The sequence below is a fragment of the Prosopis cineraria genome, unplaced genomic scaffold, assembly GCF_029017545.1.
Source record: "Prosopis cineraria cultivar Desert tree isolate PC_DT_omini unplaced genomic scaffold, ASM2901754v1 PC12, whole genome shotgun sequence".
Taxonomy (NCBI): Eukaryota; Viridiplantae; Streptophyta; class Magnoliopsida; order Fabales; family Fabaceae; genus Prosopis; species Prosopis cineraria.
This window is the reverse complement of record NW_026555343.1, coordinates 25,349,298-25,373,187: the sequence shown is the minus strand read 5'-3', so window position 1 is coordinate 25,373,187 and position 23,890 is coordinate 25,349,298. Positions and strand designations below refer to the sequence as shown.

General features: G+C 35.6%; 1 protein-coding gene across 1 annotated transcript; it reads right to left on the bottom strand.

Moving 5' to 3' along the window:
• Positions 1–12,725: 12,725 nt before the first annotated feature.
• On the bottom strand, positions 12,726–13,921 carry LOC129289192 (uncharacterized). The gene is made up of 2 exons (XM_054925995.1): positions 13,781–13,921; positions 12,726–13,430 (listed from the first exon to the last, which is right to left on the bottom strand). The coding sequence occupies exons 1-2, from the start codon at positions 13,919–13,921 to the stop codon at positions 12,726–12,728; spliced, it is 846 nt and encodes a 281-aa protein (XP_054781970.1).
• Between the last annotated feature and the right edge of the window lie 9,969 nt (positions 13,922–23,890).

Genomic DNA, 23,890 nt, shown 5'->3' with positions numbered 1-23,890 from the left:
GGGCCAGTTGCCTATAAAGTTGCCTTTTGGGTGTGCATAATGTGTTTCACGTGTCACAGCTCAAAAAGTACTAACCAAACCCCTCTCATGTCATAGAACTAAAAGAGATTGAACTACAAAAAAAAAATTAACTTATAAGCTTGAGCCTGGGCGGATAGTGGATATGAAAGACACACAGTTGAGGAACAAAACTATTCACTAAGTGAAAATATTCTGGCGAGGCATGGCTCTTGGTGATGCTACCTAGGAGATGGAAGATAAGATGAGGCAACAATATTCGCACCTGTTTCCCTAAGTATGTGTTAATGTGACTTGTGAATTTTGAGGGCAAAATTCTTAAAAGGAGGCGAGAACTATAACATCTTAATTTCCTAATTTTGAAACTAATTACTAATTGAGGGTAAATTAGTAGTCAGTGAGTGATTAGGATTTTTAAGTGACAACTTTGTATTTTGACTCTTTAGAATATTGGATAAGAAGATGTGGGTGAAAGAATCATGTTTCAAAGTGAAGTGTGTGAGCACAGTGAGGAGATTCCTCATTATGCCATACGTCGTGGCTAATGCTGCTTGGCCATGGCATACTATACAAAAATTGGCTAATACGGACATGGTCAACTTGTGGAAATCAGAAGGGAAGTCTCAAACCATGAAAGGAGAGAAGAGGAAGGCTTAGCTCTATTAGGCCAACAAATCTTATAGCCTTAAGAGACATTTTTAACTGACAGCTTACCAAGTGAGTTTCATACCACCCTTAGCTTCAATTGTACACTAATTTCTCTTAGTACAAGTTATAAAAAATTTGAATTAGGAAGTTTTAAGGGGTTTATTTCTTACCCTTTGATAATGAAAAGATTCTTGAGAATCAAATTAAGGTTTTATAACTAGTTTGGAGTTAAGCAATAAAGCTTTAAGGTTGTATGCTCAAGTTGACCTTAAACTAAAAGGAAATGTGAGTGGAAAGTAGGAAGAAGGTAGGTTAGGATTGATAAAATTGATAAAAAGGGGTAATTGGATTATAATGAAATTAAATTGCTTAAGTAAAAAAAAAGAATAGTTAAATATGGTTTTAAGTAATAATTAGTACCTATGGTCATTTTGATTAATTGACTAATGGTGCTAATTGCATATAGATTGTCATGTTATGCATGTAGCTAAACAGAGAAAGCACGTGGGAACATTAATTGTTGTAAGAATCCATAGGTAACCCTTTTCTTGTGACAGAAGCATTAAGGTAACTAAATAATTTTCTCTATGTGATTATCTATCGTAACTATTTGTAAATCTTATAGCTATTACATGAAATTATTTTGAACTGTGCATGTTTTAAGAAGAACAAATGTTTCTACATAAAAAGGACTTCAAGGAAATGAATTTCAAAGAAATGGTTTAATGAAAATATATGACTTTATAGCTATATATGTGAATTTGGAATACAAACTACTTTCTTATATACGAACATGATCATAAGGGATGGTGGTTCACCCATAAAGAAAAGTAGTGAGAAATCCATATATCATTATTCTCTTTAGTGCCTAACAAGGTGCGATATTGGAGAATTTCATCTCCTTGGTGCCTATTAAGGTGTGGTGTTGGAGATTATCTCTTTAGTGCCTATGTGGGGTACAGTGTTAGGGATCAGAGCTCTTTAACATCTATGTGATATGATGTTAGAGTAACAACACCTCAATCATTGTGTGTGATAAGGGGAAATCATAGTCTGGAAGTGAGACAAAATACCTTTGGCTGATGATTCTACTACTAAAGGTACATTCAAGTCAATGAGTATGCATTGGCCTAATAAGAGCCTATGATTTCGGTCGAGGTGATACAAAAGTTTGGATGATAGTTGATTGTGCTAGTAGTGATAAATGATTGTGAAACTAATTTTATAAAGTAAAATTATATTATATGTTTTATTTTGATTACTTATATTTAATACTTGTTTACAATTACTTGTGATAGTTAGTAGTAGTGAGTTATTCTATTACTGAGATTATTATTTTACTCTGTGGTTACAGTTTTACAAGTCAAAGTAGTGAGTTAGGTAAAGGGAAGGATTCTTGACAAGTGTAGTATTGTTATGGTTGTGTGGTTAAGAGTTTATGCAATAAATTTGTTTTATTGTACATTTATAAATGATTAAGTTTCCATAGGAATGATATGCATGTTTGCACTTGTGATGAGTGGTCATTTTGAGAATCTTAGCCTAGTGTATATGAGATTGTGGAATATGTAGTGAATCATATGATGATAGGTTAAGATTTGGCCAAGAATATGTAGTGATTATGTAAGTAGTGATTGTGGTGATATGTGAATCCCAGCCCAATCATAGTGAAAAATGATTTGGGGTTAGGATTGTATTGTGTAAAAGTATATATGTGTAAGTATACTTGTAAGGATGATTTTGTGGAGAAATTGTGAATTGGATTGCCAAGAAGATGCTTTTATGAAAAGTTGTGAAAAATAGCCCCTTTAATGTGTAAAAGGCTGATTTGATGGCCAAATCTTAATATGTGTTTAAATGTTGATATTATTGTTCAATCAAGTGTAAATGGTCCTTTTACGCTTGGTTTTAGGCCCAAAACTACCTAATGAGTCAAAGTGCATGATTTGAACACTTTGGTGCTTGAATTTTTAAAGAAAAGTAACTTTCACACTTGAGTATTCAATTTTAGATTGGACTATTAGATTGTGTCCAAACTTGTCTCATTAGTTAACTTATGAAATAAGCTTTATGTTGGTGCTTATGAAATAAGCTTTATGTTGGTGCTTGAATCACTCCGATCAGACATCCTATGTGAAAACAGCGCACACTGAAAGTTCACTTTCGTGAATTATCATATGATAGCAAAAAATGTCATGTGTGCCATGGTGTATGGCATAGAAGGGAGAGACTATGGCTTTGTGCCACATGCTACAATGTATGTGGTGCACACTAAGGCACATAGCCCTTCTTCTGGTCTTGTTTCTTTTATTTTAAATTATGTGTTGGGAGTGATGAATTCAAGAAAATGTCTTCCGCTATTCACTATCTAATATGTGTTTGTTTTCAAATGATTTTTAACAAAAAATTCTTGGGTTCCTAAGCGTTTTTAAAATGAATATTTCTTTAGTTGTGTATTATATTATGTGATGATTTTGCTACCCCTTTCTTCTACTAGATTTGTGGTGAGACTAAAATTTGGTATAGGGGAAGGTTATACCTTCAATGGTAGAAACACCTGACTAAATGTATTCTATCTTACTTTTAGACTATGATTTCCCCCTTGACACACACATATGATAGGGGTGTTGCTGAGTCCTAACCACACCCTCACAAGTACTGAAGAGTTGCCAGACTGCCCGAATGTCTCATAGTAACAATCCCAATATAATGTTGCACTGGATGTCCTATAGTAACATCTTGATATAATTTGCTACATCGAATGTCTCATGGTGATAGCCTAACCATATAATGTTCACACACACATCTCCACACACATACCCATATACACAAAGGGTAAACTCTTACCTATTATGATCATGCCTTTATCTTGTATATCATCACTTTTGTGCTTATTACACTCTGCGTGTTTTTGTGTGCATATATCAATTTCTTTTAAAAAGCCATTATTCATTCAACAAGCATATCAAAATAACTTTAATGCCAAAATCATGCACATGTAAAACATATAACTTAAAATATCAAAAAATCAAAATCATCATTCATACATTTACTCCTACATAGTTATAATAGTTAACAAACATAACAAATTATATGGTTACCTCAACCCTTTCTATTCCTAAGAAAGGTTACCCATGATATGTAACATCCTAAGTTCCCCAATTAGTAATTATTAGTGTTTCCAAGGGTAGTTTGATTAATTTAGATAAATTATTGATTAATAAGGTTTATAAAAGACTACTATAGTTTTTGGATCCTTAGACAGCCTTAAAAGAAGGCTAGGTCAATGTTTGAGCGGGCCATGGCACGGAAGGGAGTTTAACTTTTTATGAAACTTTTTGTGCCATATATCACAGCGGGCGTGTGAATATGCCGTGGCGTACATGCAAAATCTACACTTATTAGATCGCGAATCAAACTGAAAATCAAAAGAGTAGAAAGGGCTTGCTTCCAATGTGATTTTTGAGGCCTTACAAGCTTCATATACATTGAGTAAGCTTTCCTTTCTTCTCGCTCTCCCTCATTATGTGAAAATATGAACATTTAGGGCAATGGGGACTTTGATCATGGTTCCCCTAGGTTTAGACCAAACCCATTAGTCCATTTAAGGTCTTGGGAGTTAAATCAAGCTTCTAATCCTAAGTTTATGAGTTTTATAGTAATTGAGAATTTTTGTTGAGGGTTTGGACGAACCCATAAGTATAATTTAAAGATTTTGAAACAATGTGGGTTATTAGTCAATGATTTTAGTGTATTAGGATGTTTGATAGGATGGTTAAAGTGTTTGGAAATGGTTGATGTTATTAGAAAGGAATTTTAGTATTTTACACACTTAAAACCTAGTGAATTCAGAGTTATCCGAAATGATAATTGACAATTGTCACTTGATTGTATAGATTGAGTATTGCTCGAGCTACCTCCTGAGGGTAGAATGTGTGGAGCTAACATTGAGCCACAATAACCCTTTTGTGTGACAAAAGGTTGAGGTAATGGAATAATTTACACTAATTAATTATATTGCTTAACTATTTGTGAGTAGCTATATTGATTTGAACTTGAGATTTGATAACCTTGCATATTGTGAAATGTGATTTTGTGCATGAAAAATCTATTTGCAAACGATGAGAATGATGAAAGTTATATATGAATGGGTTAAGAAATTTAAAGTGTATATGTGTTATATACGATAAGTGTGAGCATGATCATGTTAGTGGGTAGGAGTTCACTCATAGGAAGGAGTAGTGAAAGTCCATATGGCATGTATCTCCTTAGTGTCTAATGAGGCATGATGTTAGAGATTTTCTCCTTAGTATCTATGGTGCTGGAGAATGAGCTCCTTAGCATCTATGATGCAGTGTTGAAGTAACGACACCCCGATTCCTGTGCAATAGGGAGAAACCATAGTTTGAAAGTGGGATAGGACACCTTTAGCCGAGTAATCCTACTACTGAAGATAAGCTTGGATCATTGTGAATGTGTACTTAGTCCAAGAGCTTATAGTTTCAATCAGAGTGATATGGAAGCTCAGATGGTAGAACAATCATATTAGTGGTAAATGATTTGTGTTGATGAAAAAGAGTATATTATAATGTGCAAAAGTATATTTTGGTGTTTTAATAGCTTTACTCCCTAATGGTTGTGCATGTTAATTAATAGTAATGAATTATTCTATTATAGAGATTTTTATCTCACCCCGTGGCTTTATTTTATAAGTGAGGGCTCCGGTAGGGGAAAAGGGAAGGAAGGGGCATCTGAAGAATGAAGAGCGTAGTTGTATAGCTCTTCTCTTTCCTCTTTTTGGGTATTGTAACAAATATTGTCAATATATAATGCCAACCTAAGAATATGACATTATTTTGGGATATCACTTGTATGAATTTGAAATAAGTGTGCGTATCTTAGTCTAAGGGTGATGTTGTGTGTGCTTGGCCAAGTTATAATTACAAGTGATATAATTGAAGTGATTTATGTGCCAAAATGACCAAGTTGATATGTGTGTTAGATTTTATCCACCCTTTTATGTTGTGAATTGGGGTTTTGGTGGTCATTTTGAGTGTGAATGCTTAATTGTGTGTTATGATTGAATTGACATGTTATGTGTAGTCCATTTAAGGTGATCAAAGTGTCTATAGGGCTAATGGCATTTAGCATTATGAGTCGGACACCTTTAGGTGTGTTTTGAGGTAAAAACAAACCATTTTGAGTTTGGGTGTCCATCTTTTAAACAGATGATTGTTTGAGTGTAAAGCCAATGCCATTAGCTATAGGGCTCGAAGAGCTTTATGTGGACAATTGAACCACCTAAATCAGACGTCGAATGGAAAAATAGCATGCTCCAAAAGTTCGGAGAGTTGTCATGATAGCAATCTGCTGTCATAACAGTAGGTGCGCGCTACGGTGCGTGGTTGTTGAGCCACAACGCAAGCGGCCTTCAAGGGACTTGTCCCTCAATGCCATCCGCCATAGCGGGCGTGGCTTGTGCCATGGTGGACAATCCAAATAATTGCAAAATGGCTTGTTTCAGCCTATTTTAAAGTGATTTGATTTCCATGCTTCCATATTTGTTCTAAATTAATTTTTAATCATGGTTTGAGCTCAAATAATATATCAAAAAGGGTTTCTTGGGATCCCATTATTTTTAACTAATTATCTTTTAAAACCCTTAGATTGTGATAACCTTTGCTTAGGATTTTATCTAATCCTGGTTATCACAACAACGTCTAAGCGTGTTGTTCTGATAATGTCAAGACAGACATTACATGATACATTTCCTTACTCAAGTTCCTTTTACTATTCAACACATTACACATGATAATCTACACAAATAAGGGCAGCTATAGCCAATTGCTACATTGACTAATAGTACCACTTTTCACAATTAAACACTTAAAGGTTATAAATTCCCCTATCTGGTTCTACTTCCACCCTTCTAACTCTACGAGCCATCTCTTTTGACCTTAATGCGCTTATCCCTAAATTTGACCTATTTTTTATTTTCAAATCTAACAAATTTGACTAATTTGACCTATCCAAAAAGCCTTTTTAGTACTATCGGAAAAGAAATCAACCTCTTAAAACTTCAAGATATTCAATTTCTTAATAGTTTAAGCTAGGAGAAATTAGTGTGGAATGGGAGGTTAAGGCGAAATGAAACTTAACAGATAAGTAATAGTTGGAAATATCTCTAGAGAGCTTGAAAACTCTTGCCCTAGTAGAGGTCCCTTTCTTCTCCACTCTCCCTCATGTTTTTCTCACTTTTTCCTCTACCTCCACAAGCTAATACTCATATGTTTGTGCCATAAGCCATGGTGCACTCAACACTAGTTGCGGCACATGACATTATCACACCTGGAAAAATGCGACGCGGACGGCACGCAAGCAAAGGTCCCAGCCTTCGCAGTGAGCACCACACGGAACGAGAAGTCACCACCAAGATTTTGAGGTAAATCTCGGGAAACCATTTAAAAGGAGGATAAGCGTGGTTTGTGGAAACAGAGAATAGGTTTAGGAGTCGGTTGAGTGTGGGGAAGGTGTTAGGCACGCCACAATACCCGTTCGTGAAACGGTTACCTAAAATTTATTGTGCTTTATTAATAAGGTTTTATAATTATTTTAATTATCCTTTTATATTTATGTGTTTGATATAAAAATGATAGAAATTAGGTGAGAAGTATTTATTTATTTACGAGGGAGGACGAACTTGACTCAGAATCTAACCCTGAGGCCTATGTACCTTGTGATGGGGATCAAAGTCCACGTAGTTCAGGCTTAAAAGTTTGTTGGTGAAAATATTTTTTTGAAGAGAAAATTAATTAGAAATAATTCACCATTTTGCAAATAAAACAATTTTTGAAATTTTGATACGTGTATTTTAAATTGCAAAAGGTAATTTAATTTTAATTATTTTCTTCATTTATGAATTTTTAATAAAGAAAGGAAAGGGTTTAAAATTATTTTATCTTTTTTATGATTGAGAATTTTAACTGCTGTACCTGTGGAGCCTTATTGGCTCATATGGTAATGCAATTGCTCTAAATATCTACGGAGATTCTGAAATCTCACACGATAAAAGAGTTTGGCAATTTAATTTATTTATTTATATTCTTATGTACATTTTTAAGTGTTAATAATAATTTTTAGCATGTGGATACATGTTTCGAAGAATTTTAATCAACATACCTACAAAGCCTTATTGACTCATACGGTAATATGATTATCCTAAATATATATGGAGATTCTAAAATCTCACACAATAAAGGAATTAAATTTAAATACATCTTTAATTTAATTAATTTAATATATAATTTATATATATATTTTAAAAAGCTTAATCGTTATATCTGCAGAGTCTTATTGACTCATACGATAATAGGTTTATTTTAGAAGTTTACGAAAATTCAAAAATCTCACATGACTAAGAGATATAATTGGTGAATATGGTTACAATTTAAATGCATTAACTTGGTTAATTAATCTTCTAAATTGGGTATTATATGATTGTTTAAAAAAATCATTTATTTATTATAACAATTAAAAATCACTATATCTGCGAGGACTTATTGTCCCAGACGATAATGTGATTAATTTAAGTCCTTACAAAAATTCTTGAAGTCTCACATGGGACTTAAATAAATTACTTAGATTAAAAAAAGTTAATTTTAACGGTGGGTCATTAAAACTATTGATTATACATATAAATTGGATCTCTATTCCTGTGAAACCTTATTAATTTACACAAAATGAGATCACTTTAAATGTCTGCGGAAATTCTTAAAATCTCACACGACAAGTAAATGATTAGAGATAAATTTTCTCTTATTCATTTCATTTTTAAAAAAAAGAAATTGAGTAAGAATCGAATTCTCTCCCCTCTGCCTTTTATAAAATAGGCTTGTCATAATAAATGAAATCGTACATGTAATCGTGATGGAGAATGCCATATGATATGAGTGCAGCAATATTATTGACAAGTAAAGGACCTTAGGACTAATGGAGATAAAAAAGCAAATCATGCTTATACTTATTAATATACACATTTAAAGACCTTGCTTAATAATTACACTAATTCTCTATTTGAAATGAGGTTGTGCCTAAAATCAAATTTAGCTTAGCTATGATAGCAAACAAAAATTATTATTTGTAATTTCTTTATTCTTCTTTTTCACACTCTCTTTTTAAAAAAAAATATGATAATTACAATGAAAATCATTTGGGAACTGAAAAATATGGGACAAAATATTTAAACATGAAATCTATTTTGGAATAATAAACAGAAATTAATCACGTGTATTGCAGATTCAGAAGCAAGAACCTGTGTATATGGGACGTCTAGATCTCGATCTCTTCTTCCTCTTCTTCATTTTCTTTGTTTTCAAAAAATTCTCCTTCATGTTTTAGTCTCCTCTTTCTCCTCTCCGTCTCTGTTTCTTCTTTCTCCTCTCCATCTCCTTTCTTCTTTCTTCCAGAAAAACTCTCTGGTGCTAGTTTCTTGGCTGACTCCGTTTCTCCTCTCTTTGTCTTTGTTTCTTCCTCTCTCAACCTATCTCTTCCCCTTCAGTTCTTTCGTGCTCTGTTTTCTGTTTCTTTTGTGTGTATGTTTCTCCTTCCTTTTCTCCAGCTCAAAACCGCCCCTCGTCTCTATTTCACGTTTGGTCTTATATAGGGGATGGAAGAGGTGAATCATTGCTCTCCTGCTCTGCTTCTTCCTTTCTGCTGTGTTTTCTGTGTGCGCCGAAGTCTCTGCTCTATTTTTCTGCATTTTGATCCCTATTTTTTCTCATTTTTTGTGCCGTCCCATCTGCTTTCTCTGCTGTGCCATCTCCTGCATGCATGCATGTGTCCTTGGTTCTGTTTCTTTTCTCCTGCTAGCCAAAAGCATATGCGTACGTGTTCCGATTGCTTGCTGTTCTTTCTGCTATATTTTCTTCTTCTGTGTTTCATGTCAGCTGTCTCTGGTTCTTTTAACGTCTGCAGCTCATGTGTTCGTGTGTTCTGCTGTTTTCTCCTTTTTCCTACTACATGGCCGAAAGTGTGTGCTTGTTTTTGTTTCTGCGTCTCTGTGCCTACATTTGGTCTCTCACCTTTGCTGTTTCTACATTTCTGCATCTCTATTTTTGTAAACAAAGTTGAAAGAGCTGTGTGTACATACGGCAATCTATTTCTTCCTCATTTCCTCTCTCCAGCCTTTGCAACATGTACGTTCTGCTCTCCCCTCTCTTTTTTTTTGTTTATTAACTTCAAGAATTAGATTAAAAGGAAGAAGAAAGAAAAGAAAGAAGAGAAAAAAAAGAAATTAATTTTGAGTTAAACTATAATATTTCTCTCTTTTTTTTTTTTGAAAAACAACAAGAATAAAGAGAGAAAAAAAAAGATAACGAAAATTAACTCTCAAAAGTTGATTCTCAAATATTTTTGAATGATTGAGATAATTTTAAAATATTTAAACATGATTTTTTTATTTTTTTGAAAATATAATATAATCCTAAAAAGGGTTAAATTTCATTTTTGTATTTTTATATTTTTTGATTATTTATTATTAAATTAAAAAAATGCCCGGGCAAAATATGGTGTTCACAGTTGCCCCTCTTTAATTGTTCTTATGTAAGTATATGAAAAGGTGTGTTTTTGAATTCTTACATAAGTGACAAGTAAAGATAGAACACGTATTTTGGTCGGCCACACAATATCTATGAAAAGACCTAATTGCCCCTGACACGACAAGATATGATTAAATGTAAGGCTATTATTTAACAAACACAATGACATGATTTTTTTTATTTTGGCAATGTGACGTAAATGAAAATGACTAAATGACAATAATCCAAACAAAATATATGTTGACTAGATGCCCCCTCTTCATTTGATTTCTAAGTGAGAATTTTATGAGATGATATTCTTATCTTAGAAATGAACGAAGAGAGAAACATGTATTTTGTTTGGAGGGGCAAGACTCTTAGGTACCTAAACAAAAACAAAAAAACAAAACAAAATAAAACAAAGGGTTTAAAATGAAATGTGATTTAGGAACTAAACAAAACAAAACCTCAATAGAGATGAATTGCCTATGTTCCAAAGGACCTGGTGAATGCTTGTCTTTACAAGGCTTAGAGGGTGCCTGCCATGACAAGGCTTTAAAGAATTGTGCCAAAGTGCCTGTTAAAGGAATTGTGCCAGTCAGTACTAGGGGTGTGCCGTTACAGGGGTGCCTGTACGTGACAGGGCTTTGAGGAATTGTGCCAGTCGGTACTAGGCTTTGGGATGCCTGCCGTTACAGGGCTTTGAGGAATTGTGCCAGTCGGTACTGGGATTTGGAGTGCCTACCGTTACAGGGCTTTTAAAGAATTATGCCAGTCGGTACTGGGCTTTGGGGTGCCTGCCGTTACAGGGCTTTGAGGAATTGTGCCAGTCGGTACTGGGCTTTGGGGTGCCTGCTGTTACAGGGCTTTGAGGAATTATGCCAGTCGATACTGGGCTTTAGAGTGCCTACCGTTACAGGGTTTTTAAAGAATTGTGCCAATCAGTACTGGGCTTTGGGGTGCCTGCCGTTACAGGGCTTTAAAGAATTGTGCCAGCCGGTACTGGGCTTTGGGGTGCCTGCCGTTATAGGTCTTTGAGGAATTGTGCCAATCAGTATTGGGCTTTAGAGTGCCTGCCATTACAGGGCTTTTAAAGAATTATGCCAACCGGTACTGGGCTTTAGGGTGCCTACCGTTACAGGGCTTTTAAAGAATTGTACCAGCCGGTACTGGGCTTTTAGGTTGCTTGTCATGACAGGGCTTTAGGGTATGAGAATAGGTTATATCTCACGTGGAAGATATGAGAAACTCACAGGTGAGGTTACTTATTTCTTCTCTTATTTCCTTAGGTTTTTTTGTTTTTGTTTTTTTTATTTTATCATGCTTTGCCCCAATCCAAATGAGGCATGTTTCTATAACGAGGAATGCAATGTGGCAACACGCCATGTATGATTTTCATAAGTGCTAAAAATATGTACAATATACCATGGATGGATGATTTGCAATGTAAAAGGTTTGGACCTTTGTTTATCTCAATTTATGAGACTTCTTTTGTGATATATGCAAAGAGTCAGATGCACTTATTTACCCCAATGCAAATGCATGAATAATGCAAATGTATTGCAAAAAAATTTATTGGAAGGCTTGATATTGACAACTATCTTAATATTTGTTCCTTTTTGAAAATTTTTGTGCATATTAAATAAATCATTTCGAACACAAGGTAATACCTCCAAGTCCGTTATTTAACCTTTATCCATTAATAGGTGTAGTATCACAGCATGCTGTTGCCCCTCTTTAGAAAATTCAAATGACCAAATTCTCATCGCTTGACCTTGGCTTCAAGTTAATGAGATCAACTATTATGACCGAATACTGATAGCACATATGCTCTTATTATCATTTTATACCTACGCGATGATCTTGATACCTCAAGGGCAAAAAGTATGAATAAAGATACCAGCATTTTACGTCAAGTAAATGTATCAATAAATATTGTTCCTTGAATGTGAACTTGTTGTAATATATGAGATATGAATTTGAATATGACAACATGAAAAGAGGAGAAAGTTGGTCTCAAAGGAGCAGGAGTGGAAAATTCATTCTCTAATGCCAAAATTCATAAAGGAATGGGAATATCTTGGCTTATGAGTATAAATGGCCTAAGCACAAATGGGATATGTGGATCCACTTAATCACATCTCTCTCCTTTGGCTTTTCAAAACCCCAACAAGTGCTTCACTGAGCTGCCATTGATATGCATAGTATGAGAGACGATGGAGTCAACTTTCCCAAACATAGATACTTAACTTCTGATGCCTTCCCTTTCTTCTCCTAAGACATCTTTTTGTCTTGGTGAGCTCTTCTTCTTCTTATCATTGCTTTGCTTGTTCTTTGCTCTAACTTTTACTTAAGTTGCCTTTACATGTTTTCAACCCAACAAGCTATTCTTTCCTTTTCATTTTCTATTGGCTCTAACTTTTGCCTAGGTTGCCTTTACAAGTTTTCAACCTAACGAGCGCTTCATTCTTTTTCATTTTCTGTTTAAGTAAAGTAATGCTTGACAGCATCCACATTAATGGGCTTTGCTAACTCTTTATCGTCCATGTCAACTAGGATCAGTGCTCCTCTAGAAAAGGCATGTTTGACAACATAAGGTCCCTCATAAGTTAGAGCCCATTTGCCTCTATTATCTTCTTGGTTAGGCAATATTTTCTTGAGTACAAGATCACCAACACTGAATTCCCGTGGGCGAATTTTTTTATCAAAAGCTCTTGCCATTCTCCCTTGGTACAATTGTCCATGAAACATTGCAGTGACCTTTTTCTCTTCAATCATGTTAAGTTGCTCAAATCGGGTTCCTACCCATTCATTTTCTTCTAAATCTACCTCTGCCAATACTCTTAAGGATGGTATTTCCATCTTAATGGGTGTAACAGCTTCCATTCCATAAATAAGGAAGTATGGGGTTACCCTTATGGATGTGCGTGCAGTAGTATGATAACCATGTAAAGCATAGGGAAGCATCTTGTGCCAATCCTTATAAGTTACTGTCATTTTTCCAATGATCTTCTTAATATTTTTATTGGCTGCTTCAACTGCTCCATTCATTTGAGGTCTATATGGGGCTGAATTATGATGCTTGATTTGGAACTTCTCGCAAAAGTTTCTGACTTCCGTTCTATTGAGATTGGGACTATTATCAGTAATGATCCTTTCAGGAATCCCATATCGGCATAAAATATTTGTCTTCATGAATTTAAGGAACGTCTTTTATGTGATGCTAGCAAATGAATTTGCTTCTACCCATTTTGTGAAATAGTCAATCACGACAAGAATAAAGCGATGTCCATTCGAAGCTTTTAGGTTAATTGGACCAATAATGTTAATGCCCCATATTGAGAATGGCCAGGGTGATACAAAATTATATAATAGGATTGGAGGAGCATTTATCCTATTAGCATAGATCTGACATTTGTGGCATTTCTTGACATGCTCAAAGCAATCTTTCTCTATTGTTAGCCAGAAGTAGCCACACCTTTGAATCTGTTTGGCCATAGTGTGACCATTCGCATACGTGCCACAATGCCCTTATGTACCTCAACCATGATTTTCTTTGCTTCTTCTGAACTCACACAGCAAAGTAAGGTACCATCATAACCCCACTTGTACAGAACATCTTTACTGATAAAGAATGTCATAGCCAAACGATGAAGGGTTTTCTTTTCATTCTCAGTCATTTCGGTTGGGTATGATCTCTTAGTGATATAGTCCTTAATATCATGGAACCAAGGATATTCTTCTTGATCTTCTTCAACATTCAGACACTATACTGGAAAGCTTTTAGCTTCTACTTGAATGGGTTGGACATGGACTCCACAATCAAGTTGGATTATTGCTACTAAAGTGGCTAAAGCATTAGCGAAATGATTTTTATCTCGAGTCAAGTGATGAAAGCTAACAATCTTAAATTGCTTAATCAAATCTATTAGGAGTTCTTGATAGGGAATCAATTTTGCATCCTTTGTTCTCCATTCTCCAGTTACTTGATGAATAATGAGAGCTGAATCACCAAACACTTTCAAACACTGTATACCAAGGTAATAGCTGCTCGAAGACCATTAATACAAGCTTCATATTCTGCTATGTTATTAGTACAATCAAATTCTAATTTGATGGCCACTGGAAATTGTTTTCCTTCTGGTAAAACAATCACCGCTCTTACCCTGTTTCCATGCATGTTGGCGGCTCCATCAAAATACATTTCCCATTCTTGCTCTTCATCATTTCCTTCATCACAAATTTCTTCTGTAGTGTATATGCCTTCATCAGGAAATTGAAAATCTAATGGCTAGTCATCCTTTAAAGGATTATTGGCCAGGTGATCCACTATCGCACTACCTTTGACTGACTTTTGCATCACATGCTTTATATCATATTCTGATAGTACAACTTGCCATTTCAGTACTCTACCTGCAATGTGCGGGCTCTCAAAGATGTACTTGAGTGAGTCCACTCGCGAGATTAGCCAGGTAGTGTAGTAAAGCATGTATTGCCTTAGCCTTCTAGTTGCCCATACTAGTCCACAACATGTTCACTCAATCATTGGATAACGAGCTTTACACTTGTTAAACTTCTTGCTCAAGAAATAAATTGATCTTTCTTTCTTTCCAGAATCATCATGTTGACCTAGCATTGCTCCCATTGAGTGAGGTAAAGTTGCCAAGTAAAGGATTAGTGGACGATCTGGTGATGGAGGGACCAAAATTGGGGGATTTAACAAATAATCTTTAATTTTATCAAAGGCCTTTTGACAATCGTCATCCCATGTCTCCTTGCAATTTTTCTTTAACAGCTTAAACATTGGTTCGCAAGTAGTTGTTAGATTGGCAATGAATCTAGCAATGTAATTCAATCATCCCAAGAAACTTCTAACTTCTTTCTTTGTTTGGGGAGATGGCATTTCTTGAATTGCCCTCACTTTATCTGGATCTACTTCTATCCCTTTACGACTCACAATGAATCCTAATAACTTCCCAGAAATAGCTCCAAAGATGCATTTGTTAGGATTCAATCTTAGCCGATATTTGCGCAATCTCACAAATAGCTTTCTAAGGACTCCAACATGACTCTCATTCTCTACTGATTTAGCTACCATATCATCTACATATACTTTAATTTCTTTATGCATCATGTCATGGAATAGTGCTACCATAGCTAGTTGATAAGTTTCCCCAGCATTTTTCAAACCAAAAGGCATTACCCGGTAATAATAAGTTCCCCATTGGGTTGTAAAGGTTGTTTTCTCTTTATCTCTTTCATGCATAGGGATTTGATTATACCCTGAATAACCATCCATAAAGGAATAGAGATAGCTTTGAGCAGTATTATCGACCAATACATTAATGTGGGGTAATGGAAAATCATCTTTCGGGCTCGCATTATTTAAATTACGATAATCAACACACATTCAAATCCGACCATCTTTTTTAGGAACAGGAACAATATTTGCCACCCATTGTGGGTAAGTTACTACCTCCAAAAATCCTGCTTCTAACTGCTTTATTACTTCTTCTTTTATTTGCAAGGACACCCCCATGTTCATTCTCCTTAACTTCTATTTCTTAAGCTCAACCTTAGGGAGTAATGGTATTTTATAAGAAGCAATGCTTGGGTCTAGCCCAGGCAAATCTTTATAAGACCATGCAAACACATCTATGTATTCTTTGAACAACTCAATCATTTGTTCCCTTTCAGGATTATCTACTATTTTGAGCATTCTTTGATCCTCCTCGATTCCCATATTAACCATCTCAATCACTTTTTCATGTGGGCATATTCCCTTATCACTCAATTCAAGCATCTTAGAAAAAGTTTGGATTACGTCTTCATCATCAGACTCACAATCATGCATATCAGTGGCAACGAGTGAATCATCTTCACAGGGTTTATCAATCTCTGGGTGAGAGATGGAATCAGAAGAAAAAAATCCCTGGATAATGAATATGGAATGAGATAAAATAAGGAACAAGAATGAAATGGAGAAAAATGTATTGAAGTAGATAGGGTGGAATGAAGAGATAGACATGAATACAATTGAAATTCATTTTCATGAATTACGTATATCAAAAGTTTGCATTAGAGAATACCCAAGATCTATTACCTAAACCTGGGCTCAAAAAGTGGATAACAAAATAGGAACAACATAATTAAAACAATTACTCTAAGCTAATGACATCATTGGCCTCTTCAAACTCGCAATTCGCCAGAACTTTGTTGGAATCAGCGATTGCAATTGAGGCACTTGTTCTACATGCTATATCTTCGTTAGAAGAGATACTGAGATAGTTGGTTCATATATCACCTCGGACGGACCTGGGAAGGATTCTTTGATGTGTGGAATCTCTAATTTACTGGTCTTTTTGCCTTTTGCCAAACTTGCTTTGTCTTTCATCTAGCCTTCTAGGGTAGGCTCATACCCTAACCCTTGGCGATTATAATTATCCAAAACCTTAATTGGACACGTAATCCCTTGTAAATGAGAGCCTAAACCTTTCCCTGGCATAAACCTACTCTTCATCATGATTTAGCCATGACAAAATTGATGTTATGAGTACTGTCACAAATAACGTCAACCTCTAAGCTTTGAAAGGAAACTCCATGATCTTTCTCTGCAGCCTCAATATAAGGGAGTGAGCTTGGTTTGCTCACCATGATTTCCTCCTCTCCTTTAACTTCTATAATTCTCCCATTATTGATGAACTTAACCTTTTGGTGTAGGATAGAAGGAACAGCTCTTGCAGAATGAACCCATGGCCTTCCTAGCAACATTGTGTAGCTTGGGTCTATGTTCATGAGTTGGAAATCCACCTTAAACCTGCTTGGTCCTATCTCCAAGGAGAGACAAACGGATCCTAATACTTCCCGTCTTGATCCATCGAATGTTCTTACTACAATATTACTTTTGTGTACACTTGAAGCTTCTAGTGATAATGATTCAAACGTGGAGAGTGGCAAGACATTTAATGCTGATCCTCCATCAATTAATACTCTTGCGATTATGAACCCTTCACATTTCAAAGTGATATGCAAAGCTTTGGTTTGGTGGACAGCAGTTTCTATAACTTCCTCTTCCGAAAAGGAAATGGTAGAGGAGGCTTTTACAACATTCATTACACTTGCCACCTTCTCAGGGGTTATATTAGGTTGCACAAAAGCTTGATTCAACACTTCTTGCAATGCTTGGCGATGCGCTTCAAAATTCAAAATCAAAGAAAGTATGGAGATACGCGCTGGAGTTTTCTTCAATTGGTCCACAATGCTGTAATCACTTTGCTTCATAATCAATAAAAACTCATCTTCTAATTTTTCCATTTCTTTAAGATTATATTCCTTCAGCTTGTCAACATTTGCATTTTTCTCTTTTACCATTTTCCTAATGTAAGATGGTAAGTATGGTTTTCCACTTCGAGTAACACCCCCTAGGTTTTCCATTTCATTATTTGTCTCAGCAATCAACATTGGGTTTTTGTGGTTCTCCACAATGCTTTGATATCTCCATAGGACTACTCGATCACTTTCATAGGGAAAGGGATGAGGCGTGCTTATGGTTAATGTTGGTTGTCTCGCGTGAGGTGCAAGATCTACAGAGTCTTTGTTTATCATAAAAGAGACTGCCTGGACTTGCTCTTTTGGGCTTGAATTTTTAATGACAAGCTCAATATATTTTTTTCTACCATGCACACTTTGGCATCTCCCTTCTTTACAGACACGATCCCTAACGCCATCATTTTTCTAACTGCTTCTTTAAACTGTTCACAACTTTCTATATCATGGCCTATTTTCTCTTGATGATATTCACAGTATCCAGGCATTTGATCATTGATATTATCTATGAGGAGCATTTCTCGCATATAGCCATACTCCTTTAAGTGAGCATAAAGCTCATTCATAGGCATCCTGATCCTTGCAGAGCTTTTGAAACACACATCCTCTTCTTCAATAGCGTTGACTCATTTTTCGTGATTTAGGAGTGGATCAGTAGTAATAGTAGAGCTTCCCTCTTCTTTAAGTTGGATATGGTTAGAATCAATCAGGTCTAGCACATTTCTTTTAAACGTCATATAGTCTTCTATTGAATGTCCAGGTACACTCATGTGGTATTCACAAATGGCATTTAGATTATACCACGCTGGGTAAGGTGGACCAAGAGGCTTATAAGGATGTGGACCTAATAATTGGGCTGTTAAAAGTTTATGGTACAGTTCAACATTTGTTAATCTAAAATTGGGCCATGGGCGACTATCCCTGGATTGGACATTTCTCCTCTCTCCATCTTGCCCGTGCTTGTTAGGCCTGAACCTAAATTGTTGCTGTCTTTGATTCCTTCCCTCTATTTGATAAGGAACTTGAGAACTGGTAGCTGCTTGTCTTACAGGTTGAATATAGTTCACATTCCCTTCTTTCTTTTTTTGGTTATAGTTCTTTCGTGAACTACTTTCAGCTTAAGAAGTGGCTATCTTCCCCTCTGGTATGTCTATATCAATCCTTTCTCCAATTACCATTAAATTAGCAAAATCAGTGACATGTGTTCCTATCATGTGTTAGTAGAATGGCTTAGGCAATGTACGGATGAAGTATGAGCAAAGTTCAGAATTCACCATTGGAGGTTGCACTTGTGAAGCCACTATTCTCCATCGTTAAGCATATTCTTTGAATGATTCTAATGATTTCTTGGTTATCGCTTTCAATTATTCTCTAGTTGGAGCAGTGTCAAGATTGAATTTGTATTGTCTCATGAAAACATCCGCAAGGTCTTTCCATCTTTTAATCTTGTTTGGTCTAGTTGCATGTACCAAGTCAGTGCAGCTCCAGTTAAGCTTTCAGGAAAGAAGTTTATCATAAATTTCTCATCTTGTGACCATATGGACATCTTTATGCAATAGGCCCTCAAATGATAAATTGGGTTACTTGTACCATCATATTTATTGAAGTTTGGCATCTTGAATTTCTTGGGAACATCAATTTCTGGGGTCAAGCATAATTCTTTCAAGTCTAAGGAACCCCACGTGTTCGATCCTTGAAGAGCCTTCAATTGATCTTTCATCTCCCTAAGTTCTTCTTTCAACTCCTTCTCTTTATGTAGCACTTGTGGGATTTGGAACATATAGGCATGATCTTCCCCAGGACCATCCGGTATGTTAAAAGCCCCTATCCCAGAATCTTGTTTCTCTGGCATGGGTACCTTAGGATCTGATCCTCTATTTGGCTCAATTGTTCTATTAGCTGCGTTCTCATCTGCTACGGTATTCTATGGTGGATTATCATTACTCATTCCTTTTAGAGCCTCTATTATTAGTTTCATCATGTCACTTATTTCGGCCATTTTAGACTCTACTGCAAACATCCGATCATTTAAGGCTGCTGACTCATTCACGTTTGAATTTTCCATTGCACGACTACGCGATCATGTGTTATATGTTCAAGTGGCGGGAATCTGGTTAGCCGAGTTTTTCTTTCGAGGCGCAATTTGGCTTACCTGTGTAACATAATAATTAATTTTAATAAGTTTTACCTTTACGTTTGTTTCGTAAGATATCCAGCATTGTGTAGACATAAGGGTTTCACGGCACTGGCACCCTTTAAATTCCTCTAGAAATTTATTAGTTCATAGGGAATTTAAAGTTGATTTTTGAATTAGAAGGACATTGGATCCTATCAAAATTCAAGGTTTTAAGCAAACGATGGTAGTACAAATCAATCAACAATTTCACAACCACAAAGCGTCATATGGATCCTTATACAATGATTCAAATGTTAATACAGATTTAGAACTTTGTCACGCTATTGAGTTCTTTTACAATTTCATTGCACAAATGGAAGAATTCAACAATCTCTAATGAAGTTCCTCCAGGGAGAACCATGCCTTCAGCTTGCTTAAATGCTCTTGCAAATTCTGGAATTTTGTCATTAGCCAAATCGATTATTTGCCTACATTTTAACATCCATTCTTTGGTTTCTTTTGTTTGATCAAGGCAAAGTGATTTCCACTCTTCTAAGACTTCATTTTGTTGATTAAGCCTCTAAACAAAGTTTTATGCTGTCTCAGCTGCACTTCCTCTCACCCTGGCTAATTCATTCACCTTCTTTTCCAATTGTCTTGTGAGCATATTGATTTCTTACTGCATCTCCTCAACAGGCTTAACGTCTTGTAATTCTTTCTTCAATGCATCATTTTCCCTGACTATTTTGACAAGTCTTGCTTTAGTACTTTAAACTTTGTCATCGTTAGTTTGCACTTCCCTTTTTAGTTTGGCATTTTCCTTTTTCAATTTCTTAGTCTCAGGTGTTTCTTCCAAGTTATGCCTTTTCTTTCCTTTGCTAGCTTCCTCTGTAACTCAATGCATTCGTTTTGGTATTTTTCCAATTCTTCCTTATTCTTGGACTCTGAGCTAGCAAGTTCTTGTAACTCATTTTCCTTAATCTTCAAGCATTCAACCAGTTGCCCATTAATCTCTTTCAAGTCATTGCCTAATAAGGGATTTTGAGGATGGAATAAAGGATTTGCTCCTTGAATCATACTCTTCAGCCAAGTAGTGTATTCTGGACTTGAGTTTACTATGCGTATCCCTAACTCAATCTTCCCTTTGTACCCTATCTTTTACCATGCTTCTTTGACATTCTAGTTTAATAACTTTGTCCTGTCCTCCTTATGTAGAAAGTATAACTCCTATACCTCTTTCTTAGAAGGAACATTTTGCTTATAAGCCAGTTGCCTTAATGCTAAGGAAGGGTTATAGTTGATACACCCTCTGGGTCCCATTAAAGGCACATTCGAAAAGTCACCACAATGGTAAATAACCTCCTCTTTCTACCACTAGTCTAGTTTCCATAGGATGGAATTTTCTTTGACCTCTGTGAAGGTTCTTTTCCAATCCATGTAACTCATTCTGTCAATCATGAATTGACCCTTAAAAGACATGAGTGGATTACTGTCTGAGTCATTCTCCTTTCTGAAAGGAAGCGTCTTTCCATAAAGGTGGCCAAGCATCCTTAAATCCAGTAATGCAATACAACAATTGACCTTTCCTTTCCTTTTATTATGACATTGAGTTAAGGTCAAGTACGTTTCTGCCAAGATTGCTGGTATCGGATTCACGTTATGGTACTCCACCATTTGGAATACACTAATGGCTCCTAAATCAATTATGCCAATTGATGATGGAAACAAGATTATTCCATATATGCACAAGGCAAAGACTCTGTAAAACGTAACCCAAGCCTCTTTTTCTGCTAAAATTTTCAGGTGGGCTTCTACATCAACTCGTGAGATTCCCTCTGCTTGTCCTGGGCAAACCATTCATACTTTTTCCTTAGGGATTTCCAAAATTTTTGCTATTATACCTTGAGATGGTAAATACCCAGGATAAAGATATACTGCCATATTCTCTTTAAAGGGCATTCTCAAAATTTCTCCATATTCTTCCAAAGTCGGTGCCATTTGGAAGTCTTGAAATGTGAAACACCTTAACGAGGCATCCCAATATTGGCTTAATTCTATTATTGCATCATTATGTATTGTGACTGACAGAAGATCCAAGATATTTCCATATTTCCTTTTAAAATCTTGCATAATCCTCCCTTTAATATGACGACTCAATTCAATTAAGGTTTCCAGCAGCTCAATTTTTATAGATAATTTGATCCCTTTTCCCTGATATAACTTTCCAGTGTGATTCAGATTTGTACTACCTTCGAGTGCCATTTATCCCTTATGCCAATTTCACAAAGATTCCGGATAACTCACGATTCCTGTTAATCAAAACAAAGGTTAATAACATACAATTCTCATAGTTTTAGCAAGCTATTTAGCTCCCCTTTTTTTTGAAAATCCACCCCTCCAGACACTTATTGCATCCTAGGGAGATAGAGTAAACAATTAATCGATAAGAGGCTTAAATCCCCTACATGATTAATGTTGAAAGGTTTAGCCTTATAATCTTTTTTTTGGGAAAAAAATTAACTTTAGTGATAGAAATGTAAGGAGACAATCCCTTCTCTCCTCAATGTGCTTATTGCCCCATAGGGAGAAAAGAACAAATTAGCCTACGTATAGCTAAAACTAATACATGGCTAAAGTCCTAACTTTAAAAGCAAAATAAATCAATAACAAGAGAAATTATTTAATTTGTGTTTTTTAAAAAAAAATGCAAATATTTTATGATGACATGCTATGACAATGATGCAATAAAAGATCAATACTCTCATTCTGTGTCCTATTTAAGGAGACTTAAGTTCATAATCGGGTGTTCACTAGAATGGTTGGCTACTAGCTTTTGTCTAAAACGTGTAACTCACGAGTAGGTGTATATTCCTAAAAGGCTCCCAAGATGCCCTCACCCGAAGGTAAAGACCTTACTTAATAAGTTTAGCCCTCCGAGAACATAAGCTCTATGGGGACTAAATTTATTAAGCAAGTAACAGCTTGGGTGAGGTATTCATGGTAACCTCCGAGAGTTCAAAAAACTCCACAGGGAAACCACTACTAACCTCTACTAACCTATGGTACTCACAGACCCGGGTATAGGGCCCAAAATATGTGTGTGTCAAATTGTGTAAGTGCACAGTGAGTGTTGAGAGCATGCAAGCCTGCCACTTCATTCATATATGCTACCCAACCCTTATATGTATATTAGATCAAACAGATAGACAAATATATGTATAAATAAAAGTCATCTATCTTAAGGTGTATTCCGCATGTTATCTATACTAAAAACATGTTATAAAATACAAAAGGAGAGAGAGAAAAGAGAAAAAGAAGAGGTGATAAGCACACACAAATTAAAAGGGATAATAATAATAAAAAGAAAGATCATATTATATTTTTAGCACAATAAATTTATGCAAGCTTGACTCTCTAAGCTTGTCCCCAGCGGAGTCGCCAACTGTCGCACCTGGAAAAATGCGACACAGACGGCGCACGAGCGGAGGTCTCGGCCTTTACGGCGAGAACCACACGGAACGAGGAGTCGCCACCAAGATTTTGAGGTAAATCTTGGGAAACCATTTAAAAGGAGGATAAGGGTGGTCTGCGGAAACAGAGAATAGGTTCGGGAGTCGGTTGAGTGTGGGGAAGGTGTTAGGCACCCCACAACACCCGTTCGTTAGAACGGTTACCTAAAATTTGTTGTGCTCTATTAATATGGTTTTATAATTATTTTAATTATCCCTTTTATATTTATGTGTTTGATATAAAAATGATAGAAATTAGGTGAGAAGTATTTATTTATTTATGAGGGAGGACGAACTTGACTCAGAATCTGACTTTGAGGCCTATGTATCCTATGATGGGGATCAAAGTTCATGTAGTTCGGGCTTAAACGTTTGTTAGTGAAAATATTTTTTTGAAGAGAAAATTAATTAGAAATAATTCACCATTTTGCAAATAAAACAATTTCTGAAATTTTGATACGTGTATTTTAAATTGCAAAAGGTAATTTAATTTTAATTATTTTCTTCATTTTTGAATTTTTAATAAAGAAAGGAAAGGGTTTAAAATTATTTTATTTTTTTTATGATTGAGAATTTTAACTGCTGTACCTGCGGAGCCTTATTGGCTCATATGGTAATGCAGTTGTTCTAAATATCTGTGGAGATTCTGAAATCTCACACGATAAAAGAGTTTGGCAATTTAATTTATTTATTTATAT